The sequence below is a fragment of the Pagrus pagrus genome, assembly GCF_965226575.1.
Source record: "Pagrus pagrus genome assembly, chromosome: 9".
NCBI lineage: Eukaryota > Metazoa > Chordata > Actinopteri > Spariformes > Sparidae > Pagrus > Pagrus pagrus.
In genome coordinates, this window is record NC_140193.1 from 11174678 (window position 1) to 11188476 (window position 13799).

Here is a 13799-nt window from a genome sequence, read left to right on the forward strand (position 1 = left end):
ATAAACAAATTACACTAAAATGCTGTTTTGTTAGTGGTTGATATGAACGTTTGCTGCAGATATGTTGCACACAATGAAATGATATAGTAAAAATGACAGCAGACAGACTTATAATATATTTTATTTTTAAGTTCAGCATTGCATATTTGCTATTCATAAACATATTGCTTCATTGTTAACCCCAGGAAAGAGGAAAATAGAACGATTATATTAGAATTGCTCGTTAAAAAAGTTTTTGCATCACATTTTCCTGATACATGAGGTAATTTTGGAAAAAAGACAGGGATCATAAATACAGCAAATAAAACCTTTTGTTCTGTTCCCATTCGCCCAGAGTCTTCCCGCTTATATTTTTACTCTCAATCACTCAATAATGGAGTTAAGTGTAGAAAAGCCAAGGGTGCACTCGTCACTGAAGGCATGTGAGTGCAGTCTATTGTTAAGACTGGGTGATGCACATTTTAGTTGACAGTTCGATGACGCCTGGCTTCACCAAAACTTGGGTATTAGGCTCTAAATGACACTTAATGTTTCTAATTGGGGGATAAGGTCCAACCGTTACTTATGGCTGAGCTGACAGGGTAGAAACAAAGCAGTGACAGAGAGGCAGTCCTGCCACAGTCCAGCATTCAAGACTGGAGAGTTTTCCAGTGTCACATGCTGAAATTGCATTCCAGTTTTAACACATGCTGATTTATCCATATGCTTTGGTGCGGCTTATAGCTTAAAAAAACAAAGAAACTGACAGGTATAGAGATGTGCATGACACAACGTCTTCAGAGTACGGACTGTGCAGAATGAGCACATGAAATCATGAAGACTGCACAACATGCAGCAGACAGTGCATCGATTGCATCAAACAGCGTAATGTTTCCAGTCACATTTTCCTTTGACCTGAGATAAGAAAATCCTTGAATTATGCAAACAGAGAAAGCCCCCCAAATAGATTTTCCAAGCCACACACTCCTTATAATCATATACAGTAACTATGTTAAGTAGCAATCACACTGGGAAATGTACCATGTTGAAAATGAAGTGGTCTTACAAAGTTTTAAGGCCAGTAAAAAATGGAAAACCAGTTGAGATGAATTTCATTGTAGGAAAACAAAGGATGCTTTACAGTTTTGTAGGCAGAAAAACAAACACACTAAAACCTGCAAACACATCAAACTGCTACATTTTACTGTATTCATGACTACTGATTAGAGTAATGAAAAATATTTTAAAGACAGAATTGTTTTCAGTTCCTGCAGACACCCTGGGATACATAGCCAGATACATTATTCTCACACGTTAAACATATGACCATGTTGAAAAAGTACAAATATGTCTCGACAGCATTCAAAGTTGGCAATAAACATGCAAAGTGTTAAGAGTGCACCCCGAACGGGTGTAGTTTCGATAAATATCTCAATAGTTTCACAATATCATTATAGCTTTTATTAAATATCTGTGCTAAAAACACAGCAGTAGCACTTTCCGATTTATTATGGAAGACCTGGATCAAGAAGAGGGGTGAAGAGACACGTAGGTTCAAATCAAAACAGGGAGCAACAAAATACCACGAGGGGTTAGAAATTAAACTAATCAAGAAGATAAGCAAAGTGAGCACTGCATCTTCCTGTTTGCTCTGAAGAAGAACACACCATTTGTTTTTTTAAATACAGAGACCGGATCATAAAAAAGGTTTCTTTCCACAAAGAAGGACTTCAGCCGATCACTGCCCCTGCACCACACTACAGTTCCTGGCCAACCTCTGCCGATCCATTGGGGAGGATAAGTAACCCAAATAACACCCAACCAGAGTTTTAGAAAAGGAAATTTCTTTACAAAAGTCTAACATCTGGTGTTTTTACTTACTATTTTGTATCCACTCGGCATAGGATGACCCACTAATGTCCCAGTTCCATTAATTATTAAAACTGCAACAGCTATTACTTTTTCCCTGCAGAAAAACGTTTACTTGTTTACGTCTGCGAGCTAAAAATAGCCCTGAAATGATGGAGCAGCTTTGTGGAGAATCAGCAGAATCTGATAAACATGAATGAGTTTGTAGCTTCAAAGGGTTTCGATATGGCTCGTCAAGGCAGTGTGTCTGGATCAGCCAAGTTATCATCTCCATCTGCTCTCATTAGATGCTCCACATAAATAGCTCAACGAGCTCGGATAGAGAAAATCGTGATCATCTATGACTCCTGAGTTGCTGCCACGGTGTTTAAAAACAATCACTGGTGGAAGCCATATTGATAATTTATCTTTATCATACAGTTTGTTTTTAGTTGTCTCTCTTTGATCATTTATGCTGAAATAGTTGGGAAATGTATACGTGTTTTCAGGCTTTGACATTTTACACAAGACATTAAATCAATAAATGCGCTTACTGAGCATAACACGCTCCTATAAATCATGCTGCTGCAGCTTCTGTGTGCAACTTGATGTCTTAAGTGGTCTCTCTCTTATCACTTCAAACCAATAAAACTTAAATGTACAACTCATATGAAGTGCATGACTTCCAAACAGAGTGTCGGCGCTGACAATAAGACCTCAGAGCTAGGATAAGCCTATGATTTTATGATACAGTGCAAACGTGCCCACCTCATCACTTGGACTTGAGTTTGTTTTGCATAAAAACATTTGCATGTTTGAGGACCAGTGGGCTGCATTTGGCAAGTCGACGTCGCCAACCTTCTGGTTTGTAAGTGGATGCAGCTCAGTAGAAAGTGAACAGACGCGCAGAGACTTGTGAGAGCGTATAGCTGGACGTGTCGTGTATTTGTATGTGCATGCTCAGTGTTTACTGTTGGTGCTCCAGTCGTAAGGGAGGAAGCTGACTTTGGTCTTCCCAGCAGAGAGGACTCCCTGCAGGCTGGTTTTCTTAGGCGACTCGCCCATGTGCTCCACCACCCACTTCAGCAGCTACGAGAGAGACATGGTGGAAAAGAGAACATACAGTGAGGTTCATGGTCGGGTTGAAGGTTATTAAGGTGATATCAGTATTTTTTTCAGATTTCCATCTCTTTTCATCAATATATAACCATGGATTGTGAGACATCAACAATTGACGTGTTACTTTTACTCTCAAGGGACTCCATCTTCTTTCTGCCGAACTACACCCACCAACCAAATCACCGCAGAGAAGGAGGCATGCATCTACTCAAGGACAAGAGGCTTGTGCTCGTGATGTAAACATTAATGTTTTCCTCCTCCTGAGCTATACATAACTAGCGTGGTTAACCAAGTTAGCTAGCCTCCGATCCATGAGTAGATGCACGCTTCTATCTGCTCAGCATGACAGAAAGAAAATGGTTCCTACATAAAACAGCTCACAACAAGGTCTTTGGATTATCTCGAGTAACCGGGTAGAAGAGAAATCGCTGTGAGCACCATAAGCCGAGTGCCACCTAGTTCCATTATATTCCAGAGAGGCAGACATCTCTAAGGCCCGATGTCACCGAAACCCAGCAACTCAAACCAAAACAATCTTGATGGATAAATATATAAAGTCAGACCTACCTTCTCATCAGTGCCTCCGAAGTCAGCTTTGTACCACTTGAATATCTGACTGAGTCGCACTTCTCTTTTCCCAGAATCCACCACACAGGCGTCGTCGTTCTCCAGGAAGGCCTCGGCCGCTGTGCGAAGCTGGCTGTCGATGTCCTGATAGATTAGAATTGATTTCAGACCATTCAAGCTGTTAGTTTTGACCAGATACATTGTGCAGTTAATGTAGCTACCAATCAATACATTCCCATTACTAATTAATTAATCTGTAATTCCTTTTTTTCATCAACTTGACCACTAGCTCTGTAAAGATATACTAAATCATACTGTATGTTAGCTCATTTGAAATGAATCATTCCCCACATTTAACACAGGGAAATGTGAGCAGCTAATGCATTTACCACCTCCCCACATAAACCTACACAATATGATGTTAAATTCAAATATAGAATAAATAATATATAAAGTCTGTCCAGAAAACAAGCCAAATTTAGGAAAATATGTTTGAATCTACTTACCTGTGGGGTGTATGTTTTAATGGGTGGGCAGCCCTTTGCTCCACAGTTCAAGGCAAAGTGAATGAGGGGCTCAGCATCAGGAAGGGCCACCTAGTGGACAACATGGGGAATGACATAAACATTACATTATCTATTCCATATGAAGCTGTAAATCAGTGAAGTGTTCAGTTGTGATGTAACAGAATAGAATGATTACTTGTAGTCGTGGGTCTGTTTTGGAAAAGGGCTTCAGCAGCTGTGCGACACCTTTTCTGTTCCCTCTCAGAACACCGTTCTCAATGTCCTGTAGCGTGAACACTTCTCCTCCAATCAGGTAGCTCACATAGTTGAAGAACTACAAAATGGACCAAATAAATATTTTTAATGTTGGGTCCATTCCTGCTCAAGTACATGTGAATTAAATTTGATAACACAACGATTCATCATATTTATCATTGCTATCAAGTATTTCCAAACTAAGATTTTCTAATAATGCACAACAGCTTTACAAAAAATTAACAGGAAATGCTTTCGATAGGCTCATCAGGGATATGAGGGTTTAAGGGATCACTGTAGCATGTGTAAGTGCAGCTGCGGGATCATACTCTGTATCTTTGCCACATGTTGGTTGGGGCCCCCAGGCGTAGGTTCCCATGGATGACCAAAGCATTGTAGATGTTAATGAAGAAGGCCAGCTTCTCCTCCCGACTCAGCGAAAGCAGCTCCACCCTCTGCAGCTGGATGGAGAGCTCAGAGTAACGCTCAAAGGTGGGGTCCACTGACATGCTTTTGTAGTCCACAGACTGTGGGAGCAAAGCAAACACACAGAGTATTTTAACATTTATTGTCATTATATAATTTGAAAATGATTTATAATATACAGGGTAAAGTGTGTGCGACCAGTTTTGTTCTTTGGTTCAGCCATACTAATGTACTATGAGGTCAAGTTAAAAACAACCACTCATACAGATGAGTACACTCTGCGTCAGAAGCCCAGAGTCAAGGACATTACCTTGCCGTCAGCAGAGAGATGCTCGGAGAACAATTTTAGAATCATCTCCCGCAAAAGCAACGAGAGCTCAGCAGCTGAAAAAGAGAAAAATAGAGAAAGGTGGTTAAAGTTTGATACATTCAGTCACATTTTGTGGTGAGCAGGACCAAGCCAGTATTGGAACGGTAAGAGCAACTGTGTAAGTGTTGTCCCCGAATCAATTATTGGATATTTCAACAACAAACTCCATGTTTTGTTGTAAAGTAAAATAAACACAGGTAATAGCCGGACTTTTCTGATGGAAAACAAATAATGAACACGTTGTTTAAAGATCAGGCAAACCTCTGAGAAAAGAGCATTGCAGATAAATTCAAGAGGAAAACATCCAGTGCATATTAAAGCTTACAAAAGCAGTGATTATCAACAGGATTAGCCTGTTAGTTAGCCTCTAGAGGTGTGCAACATCCAGTTATAAATGCAACAAGACAGAACCAGGCAAATATGTCCAACCACCATCACAGAACACAGAACTTTTTGAGAAGTATGTATCTGTCAAAAGAGGACACCGAAACCACAGAGAAGCACAACATGGTTTTGAAATAGGGCTTCAATGATATATGTTTTCTTCCTTTTTTCTTCAGTTTTTATCAAAAATTCAAGATCAACTTATTATCTTTATCTGGAACATTCAACTATATCTCTTTGGCCTTTGTCTGCTGATGAAGACCGTGATTTGCAGCTGAAAGCAGTAGAAAGTGGACCTTTTATTTTATTTTCAAAATACTAAAAAAGGTATTTCCTGGTCATGAATAAACTTTAATTCCCTTCCTGCATTGTAGCCATAATACAGGAGAGGGAAGTCACTGAATGATGTCAGTTAGTCATTATGAGATATATCATTAACCCGTACTTCAGTTCTTATCACCACAAAGCTCACCGACACAAACCCAAGCGAACCCAAAAGAATCACATGACAAGCCAGCAGCAGAGATAGGACAGCAGTTAAGAGAGCAGCGTGAGACCACCAGTCAGCGTGAACCTGCCCCAAAGCCTAGTCCGGTCCTGACCTACCCTGGATGGGACTGCAGGCTGCGGTCTGTCCTGCGTTGAGGGCTGAATGAGGGTCATCCTCCAGCAGCCTGTACAGTGTGTCCATGGCGTTTTTCCCTTCTCCAAAACTTCCATCCTGCTGCCCACAGCCACGCACTGTCACCATGTACTTCTTCTGCAACAATGCTTGGCCAGTTTTACAGGCCTCAGCCCTGGCTGGCACACACACGGCCACAGTCAAGGGGTGACAAGTCTGTATGTGGCTACACCTTCTATGAATCAGGGCACTCTTTTGAGGTAGTGTAGCTCTTATAACGTACACAATCAAACTGATACACGAACACTGAGAGCCTGTTTTACTGCAGGTGTACAGCCTTACTTACCCATGCCCTTCTCCTTCTGCAGCCAGTCAACCAGTTGTTCACCTGAGAAGCTCTTTTTGTACATTGTCAGTCCCCTCCTATGATTGCCAATCACATTGCCATGTTTGAGGTCCTGTACCAGGTCCGCATACTCATCTCTCTCACACATAAACTCTGTGAGGGCAGGAGTGTGCCAAGCCACACATGGACAAACACAAAAATACACATGTTCACATCCACATGAAGGAAATAATATGTGAAACTAAGAAATCCAGCATGAGTGCAAAAAAAGGATCAGGTCGTAGCTCGACGCTGGTTTACAGTTTTCAGGAAGAAGAAACCAAAGAAAAACATCAGAAATACGTTTTCCAAGGCCGTATTACAGAAAATCTAATTTTCAGCTTAGCCCAGCAGGTATGATGGAGTTAAACAGGCTGTGCACAAAAAGTGTCTATCAAACAACTAACTCATGAGGTTAAATAAACTGAAAATTACATTTTTATTTGAATGAGAGATGTCTTAGATAATAGAATATTAAACATCTACTTCCATGCAAAGGTCAGACAAAACAACATTAAATCACAGTAAGTCATGTATATGATATTAATGGCCTGACAACTCTTTTCACATTTACACTGGGCTATACAGTTGCCTATAAACACTTCCCAGATGCCAAAGCTGGCCAGTACTGCTGAAACAACGGCCAACGTAGGATCATAAAAGTTATACTCAAGAGTCGTACATAAGCCTCTTTCCAGTGGTGAGAGAGTACTCAAAGTACTCAAGTACGACTACAGTTACATGAAAAAATTACTAAATTACAAGTAAAACTATTCTGACAAAAAATAACTGACAAAAACAAACATGCAGATAAAAGGTTTGGATATTCATTCAAATTGTACTCAGTACTCCATTATGATTTTGAAGTAACCAAGTAGATTACATGGTGTAATGTATACTTAAGTAAAATTACATAATTGCTAACTTTTTGTTTTGTTTTTGTTGCTAACTGACTAATGATGTTGCTATTGCTACATCAAAGCTAGCACGGTCTTAAAATATTTCTCCACAAAAGACCCCTTTGAATTAAATGTGTTTACACTGTAGGGAGCTTGATAATCACCTATAATGAGGTACTGTGAGACTGCTGGGTTCATCCAGAGTATTGAGTATCTTGTATCAACTGTCAGGAGATGAGCGCGCGCACACACACACACACACACACCTGCTGCGGTTACTCACACACACCAACATGTCCACACTGTATAAGCCAGCACTATAGCTCATCAGAGTCAATACGTCGCATTACCCAAATTTCCCCTCAGTGTGGTTCATTTCACCATCTGACATCTCATTTCTGAGCGGACCAAACCAGTCTGAAACTTATTCTTCAACAGTAAGTAATCCAACCAGATGACAGAAAAAACTGCACAATAATAGTGAACCACCATGAACTGTGCCTTAAGAGAAGTTTAAGGCATTAAGGACTGCGGGATAAAGTCTTTCTGCATCACATCCCTCATCTGTAATATAACCGGCTGTTCCTACATGTGAAGGCAACAAAATGATCTGGAAAAAACAAACAACAATACAAACTTTATATTGAACCAATAAAATCCTGCACCTCCATCCGTGTCCCCAGCCATGTCCTCTGATGGGTTCTCCTCTGGTAGAGGTGGAGCATCTGCTGGAAGAGGCTCTTCCTTGACCAGAGTCACCAACCTCTGAAGCTCCTCAGGAGCCTGAGAAAGTGAAACAGAGCAACACATACATAAAGTTTAAACATAATTTTGAATAATAATATTTTGACACGATCCAAACGTTTTTTTTCTCCACTCCTCACCAACTTCTGTAGGTCATCGTTGCCTCCAACATGAATGTTGTTGAAGAAGATCTGAGGGACTGAGCTGCGTCCCGTCAGCTCCTTCACCCTGGCTCTTAACTCGGGATGCCTCCCTACATCCACGTCACATACTGGTACTCCCAGACGCCCCAGGGTGGCCTTAGCCTGCACACAGTGTGGGCAGCCCTGGATGGAGTACACCGTTACCCGGCCCAGAGGATTGCTCTCAAACTCCCCCATCTGCAGCAGTCATGGAAAGATAAGAAAACAAAGAAGCAAGAGAAAAACTGGCTGAGCTCCAATCTTTTCCAGTAAAGGTCTGTTTGACATGCATACAAATTTACACAAAACAAGCCCCTACTAGTCTTCCTCACGCTTTACCCAACACATCTTATGTTATGTTAAGGTTCTATTTAACATGAAGCATACTGGATACACTGTTTGGCATGAATGAAGGCATGATTGCCCTTTTCTGGGTCAGTGTGTGTAAGTGCTGTACGTTCACACATACGTGCACATGTAAGTTTATGTGCATACAAGTGAGATAATTTTTTTGTATACAAACGTGAAATACTTCTCTTTTCCCACATGTAAAAGGAAGATTCCAAAGTTTAGAAAATCTGAGTTTTTCAGATTGAGTTTAATTCCTCTTTTGGCCAGATCTGGCACATGCAAATACTTAAACACCCTGTACTACCAGGAAGAGGAATTGGTTTCTCTCTCCCACACACAATGGTGATACCTTCCTGATTGAGATAAACTGGTTCCAACACGCTTAAGGGCTGTGGGTTTGTTTCATTTGAGCCTGTGGGCTAATGAATGAATTAAGTTGCTGTTCTCAACTTTCTGTACTTTCAGTGATACCTAAAATGATGTTCTCCTGGACAGTCGAGGGATTTGAACCAGCAATCTCACATTCCCTTATAACGTCCAGAAAAGTGTTTATGAGGAGTTGAGAAACTCTTTCTGTCAGACAATGATTGGGGCAATATCCTCCCACCTCATTTCTCAACATTTTCTGTGTTGAAAGCCGGCCAGTTTGATGGGTATTTTGACTATGTGAAATGTCACCAACTTGTTCTGTATTAACTTGACCACTGATACAGTTCCTCATTCATTCTGACACAATTTTAGGCCAGCAGTCAGTCAATATTGGTTTAGACTTATCAAGGACCGTTTGTTAAGCACCGCATGTTGATTTCAGCTTGTAATAAAAAAAAGTAAGGTCAAAGTCCAAGGTGTTGTCCTGATTTCTAAACAGTTTTTCCTTCTTTATTGAAGGTACCAGTAGTTATTCCAAATACAAATGGAATAAGGAAGTAAGACTTTGAAATTTGCATAAAACATATTTCCCAGGCAGAGACTTCATAGCAAAATCTTGTGATTTAAGATTCTATTTTGTGCTGTTTTCCACGTGCGATTCTACTACACAGTCACCTGGAAAGTGATTGTGTTTGATATTAATATTAATAACTTCTTCCAAATTCAATAACGAATTGTACAATGGCACTTACTGTTTTGGAAAAAAGTCTAGTTTAATGTTTGGGGGTGTACACTGTTACCAACAAGCAAGTTGATATTAAATTCCCCAAGTTTCTAATGGAGTTCGGAATGGGACACGTATATGTGTTTCTATTAACTCTAACTTACATGTCGCTAAAAGAGCATGTCAGTGATTGAATGTGTTCTTAATTGTATCGGTTATATTGCTGTAACGTTAAACTACTTGACGCTGGACATAGCTTTAACCGAAGAACCTTACTCGCTAAATTAGGGACTGGCTAATACGCTAATGTGGATATATTAGCAAATGATAATAACTGTACGTTACCTTTCAGCGACTCCCTTGCTTGATTCGGGAGTATGGTTTTGGAAACACACAGCTGATCCCCGTAGTCCTGTTAATTAATACATAACATTATGTGTATCGCCAGCAGAGAGGTCCCGCAGGTAAATCACTCTGCTGCACTGACAGTACATCATCACTGCGCAGGCTAGCCCATATTAGCCTCTGTTACTTAAGCTAGCTATCTTGTCTAATGATGCCTTCAAGTGCTCCTCGTAAACAATGGTACTATCGCGGTTGACTAAAAAGGCCGATGAGCCATCACATTTAACGCTACAAACCGGATTATGATAACGCCAGGGGGTGACCTCAGCTGCCCACCCTCCGTTAATGAGCTCCGTAGACTCCCTGTTGGTTTAAAAGATGTCTGTAGGTTTTTGCAGCTTCCTCCATAAAGAATAATTTGTTGGTAACACACATAAACTTGATTTTTTTCTTTACTGTAATATAAAAAAACAGGTGACTATCTAACATCATCATTGCTTCAAACGCTGGCGATGAAAACATGCAACGTTACATGAAATACAAATCAATGGATTAATGAGTTCAACTATTTCATTTGTAAATCCTATTTTAATTTTAATTTTTTTATTGTGGAGGCTCAATACATCAAGGAAAAATTACCCCAAGCGTTAAACATAATCTCTTTAAGTGAGCAGAAAAAAAGGAACAATTTCCAAGTACTGTGGGGTTTTTGTTCGTGCTTCAACTTCAGACATCTGTTAATTCCTATAGCCATAAAGGCAGCAGGACGTTGCTCCGTAGCAACCGTGGAACGCGAGACGCGGACCGTTTCCCGACTGACACTTGTTCCGGTACGAACACTTTCCCAGACGGACACGAATGGCGAGAGCGGAGCTAAACATTTTTGTTTTGCGGTGCTGAAGATGTCGGGGCTGTCAAAAACAGAGCGCGCTGGATGTACAAAGATACTTAAGTTATTGTCAAAAGCCGACGTACTGTCACTTAGCGACACGGTGACGAATAAGCTGATAGTTGTGGAAAATGCTACAGGTATGCTTTAAAGTCTGTGCTAGATGGCAGAAAGGAAGTTAGCTAGGATACCATTAACGGTTACATTCCACTTTCTCAAATGTCGACATGCCAGAACAAGTTAATGTCAAACACATAAATGCCATATTACATATATTCAAAGTTTGTGTGAGTGGCGATTAAAAATCTATTGCTGTAAACACTTTTTCTATTTCTATTACTATCTCATTTCTGCCTAAAGGATACTATGATCAGATAATACATTGTCTGTTCATCTGTTCATATAGAGGCTACGGAAACTATTCTCTCCTTCAGTAAAAACGCCGAGGAGCTCCTGAGAAGGAAGAAGGTTAGCCGGGAAGTCATATTTAAGTACCTGGCTAAAGAGGGAGTGGCGATGTCGCCGAACAGCGAAAAACATCAGCTGGTGAAAAGGACCCTGGAGCTTTGGTCGTGTGGCAAGGTGAGGACAATCTCTAATATGTTGTCATGGCTGAATCTATGAGGGAAACCGTAAGGCATGATGGAATAGATGGGCAGTGACACAAGAGACCAGGGAATTACAAGAATTGACATGAAATACAGAATAGGCTACCGCAACGTGAAGGCTGTTAAAAAAATAATAAGCAAACTGCATTTCCTTAAATCAGCATAAGTGGCATAATTGCAGTCATAGGATCCTTATATTTGCCAGTAGCATTACTAGCAGATTGGACAACCAAGATGCCACTCAGGTCACACTAGCTGAGAAACTGTTGGCCCATCAATACTTCAACAGGGTGTTGGAAAGATAGTTTCTTAAAATTGTTATGATAGGTAGGTATGTGTGTGTGTGATTATAGGAAGTCATACTGACTCAATTGAAGCTGCTTCATGATCCGTAGGTACATGTAATAGTACAAGCTCTATAACACATTGATATTGTTGATGAACAAACATTTTTATCTTACCTTACTTTAAGAAATTTATGGTGTCAAGGTGATTTTCTTGTAATATCTAAGGCAGATGTTTGTTTACTTAAATTGAGGTGCTGGGCCAGCTATTGTTACTCTACCGATCAAGTGACCTTCTGTATAAGGAAGAGCTAACTCTTTGATTTGTTTAACCATTAAACATCCTGGTTGGATGGAATCATTGTCTCTTCAATAAGATATTCTAGTTGCGAGCCTCAGTACTTTTTTGTATTGCTGTCAATAAAGTGATTGTTCAACCCGCTCAGAAGACTTTCATCAGTTCAGATGTAATGAGGTTAGGTCACAGTTGTGTGCCAGACGGGGTGCACCCTATAAACGAAACGTAATTAGTGGTTAACAGCATGTGTTCCTGTAACGTGTCAATTTAAAAGTACTGCAGACACAACTACCAATACCAATAATGTCTCATTCCTTTCAGGCTGCGGTCTGCGAAAGATTACAAGAAGCGACAGATGAGACCGGACAGAGACCGTCCACAGAGACGGCGTCTGATTCTACCGACATGAAAGTTGAGGTGGGATTTGACCCACAAGTCCTCGGCCAGCAGTTTTGTCAGTGGTTCTATAAACTCCTAAACAGTCAGAACCCCTCACTGGACCAGCAGCCTCAGGACTGGGGACCACAACACTTCTGGCCAAATGTGAAGCTAAGCCTCCTCTCCAGGTAAGGATGCTATTAAGAGTAGCTGCCATTAGCTGCATGGTTTGTTAGCTCCTCAGTGTTAATAGCAGTTATGTATTTTGTCCAGAAAGTGTTATTTTCCTTATTTTCTGCAATTAAAAACTTTTCATATTAGAATCATTTTAAAGATGTAAAATGAACTTGACCTGGGTTTTAAGATACTTTCAATTAACAATCCAGAACTAAAGTGTGATGATTACATTGTGTCTCTCTTTCTCAGAACTGGCAGCGAACAGATGGAAGAGTTCCTGGGTGCCGAGCTGGTTAACTTGCGTCTCCTGGCTCTGACCAGGGAAGAGCGACTGCTCCTGAGCCCTAACCTGGAGCCTCATGGCCTCAAGGTCCTGGCCTCGCCCCATGGCCTGGTACTAGTGGCCGTCGCTGGGACTATCCACAGAGATGCGGCCTGTCTGGGCATCTTCGAGCAAGTATTCGGCCTCATCCGCTCCCCGCTGGAGAACAACAGCTGGAAGATCAAGTTCATCAACCTGAAGATCAGAGGACAGGATGCTCTGGGCGGGACAGAGGTGGCAGCGCCGGCCTTGACTTACAACTCTACTGAATTGCAGCTTCTCTGTAATTGATTACTTTAAATTATTTAAACATTTTTACCCAGTGAAGGCTGGACTGAGTATGCTTTCTCTCACCTTGTCCAAACACGTTTACCCGGGCAGTTGTTTTCAGAGATCGGGTCTGGCAACTTTACTGGCACAAACCGCACATCATTTGTCTAACACAAGCACATGACAAAACAAAAAGGTTCCTGTATTGTTTTCTGCTTTCCAGAAAATGGAGGCGTGTGCTGCTTCTGGCTGTGGAAACGTTTAGCTTCAAACATTCTGTACCTTGATCCAAAGCAAGTTTTTCTTTTGCACTCAGTGCCTTGTGTAGGATGTACCTTTTTATAAATTCAGATGTGGATGTGCTCTTGTAAATATGTATTATATCAAAGATAAAGATTTTATCAACGTGTTCTACAATAACAAGTAGAAGAAATATTGTCTGCTTTCATATGACCATACCGAGTCAATAAAAATGTATTTTGAATGCAATCTAAGATC

The 13799-nt window shown here is 40.8% G+C and overlaps 2 protein-coding genes across 2 annotated transcripts; one reads left to right on the forward strand and one right to left on the reverse strand.

Moving 5' to 3' along the window:
• Nucleotides 1-103: 103 nt before the first annotated feature.
• On the reverse strand, nucleotides 104-10266 carry LOC311263043 (uncharacterized protein). Its single transcript, XM_084362893.1, has 11 exons — nucleotides 10076-10266; nucleotides 8245-8484; nucleotides 8026-8143; nucleotides 6423-6575; nucleotides 6061-6255; nucleotides 5011-5084; nucleotides 4604-4801; nucleotides 4216-4353; nucleotides 4020-4109; nucleotides 3514-3657; nucleotides 104-2916 (listed from the first exon to the last, which is right to left on the reverse strand). The coding sequence occupies exons 2-11, from the start codon at nucleotides 8482-8484 to the stop codon at nucleotides 2788-2790; spliced, it is 1479 nt and encodes a 492-aa protein (XP_084219019.1). The 5' UTR covers nucleotides 10076-10266; the 3' UTR covers nucleotides 104-2787.
• A 623-nt stretch (nucleotides 10267-10889) lies between these two features.
• Nucleotides 10890-13358, forward strand: cUnh3orf38 (chromosome Un C3orf38 homolog). Its single transcript, XM_084362294.1, has 4 exons — nucleotides 10890-11104; nucleotides 11371-11546; nucleotides 12476-12720; nucleotides 12959-13358. The coding sequence occupies exons 1-4, from the start codon at nucleotides 10978-10980 to the stop codon at nucleotides 13320-13322; spliced, it is 912 nt and encodes a 303-aa protein (XP_084218420.1). The 5' UTR covers nucleotides 10890-10977; the 3' UTR covers nucleotides 13323-13358.
• Nucleotides 13359-13799: the final 441 nt, after the last annotated feature.

Excerpts from the sequence above, each read along its gene's own strand:
- LOC311263043 (XM_084362893.1), bottom strand. The coding sequence starts at position 8,484 with ATGGGGGAGTTTGAGAGCAATCCTCTGGGCCGGGTAACGGTGTACTCC. Across the intron at positions 6,256-6,422 it reads GCAGAAGGAGAAGGGCATGG|CCAGGGCTGAGGCCTGTAAA; the intron begins GTAAGTAAGGCT and ends TGTGTGTGCCAG. Across the intron at positions 4,354-4,603 it reads ACATGTGGCAAAGATACAGA|TTCTTCAACTATGTGAGCTA; the intron begins GTATGATCCCGC and ends TCCATTTTGTAG.
- cUnh3orf38 (XM_084362294.1), top strand. The coding sequence starts at position 10,978 with ATGTCGGGGCTGTCAAAAACAGAGCGCGCTGGATGTACAAAGATACTT. Across the intron at positions 11,105-11,370 it reads AGTTGTGGAAAATGCTACAG|AGGCTACGGAAACTATTCTC; the intron begins GTATGCTTTAAA and ends CTGTTCATATAG. Across the intron at positions 11,547-12,475 it reads AGCTTTGGTCGTGTGGCAAG|GCTGCGGTCTGCGAAAGATT; the intron begins GTGAGGACAATC and ends CATTCCTTTCAG.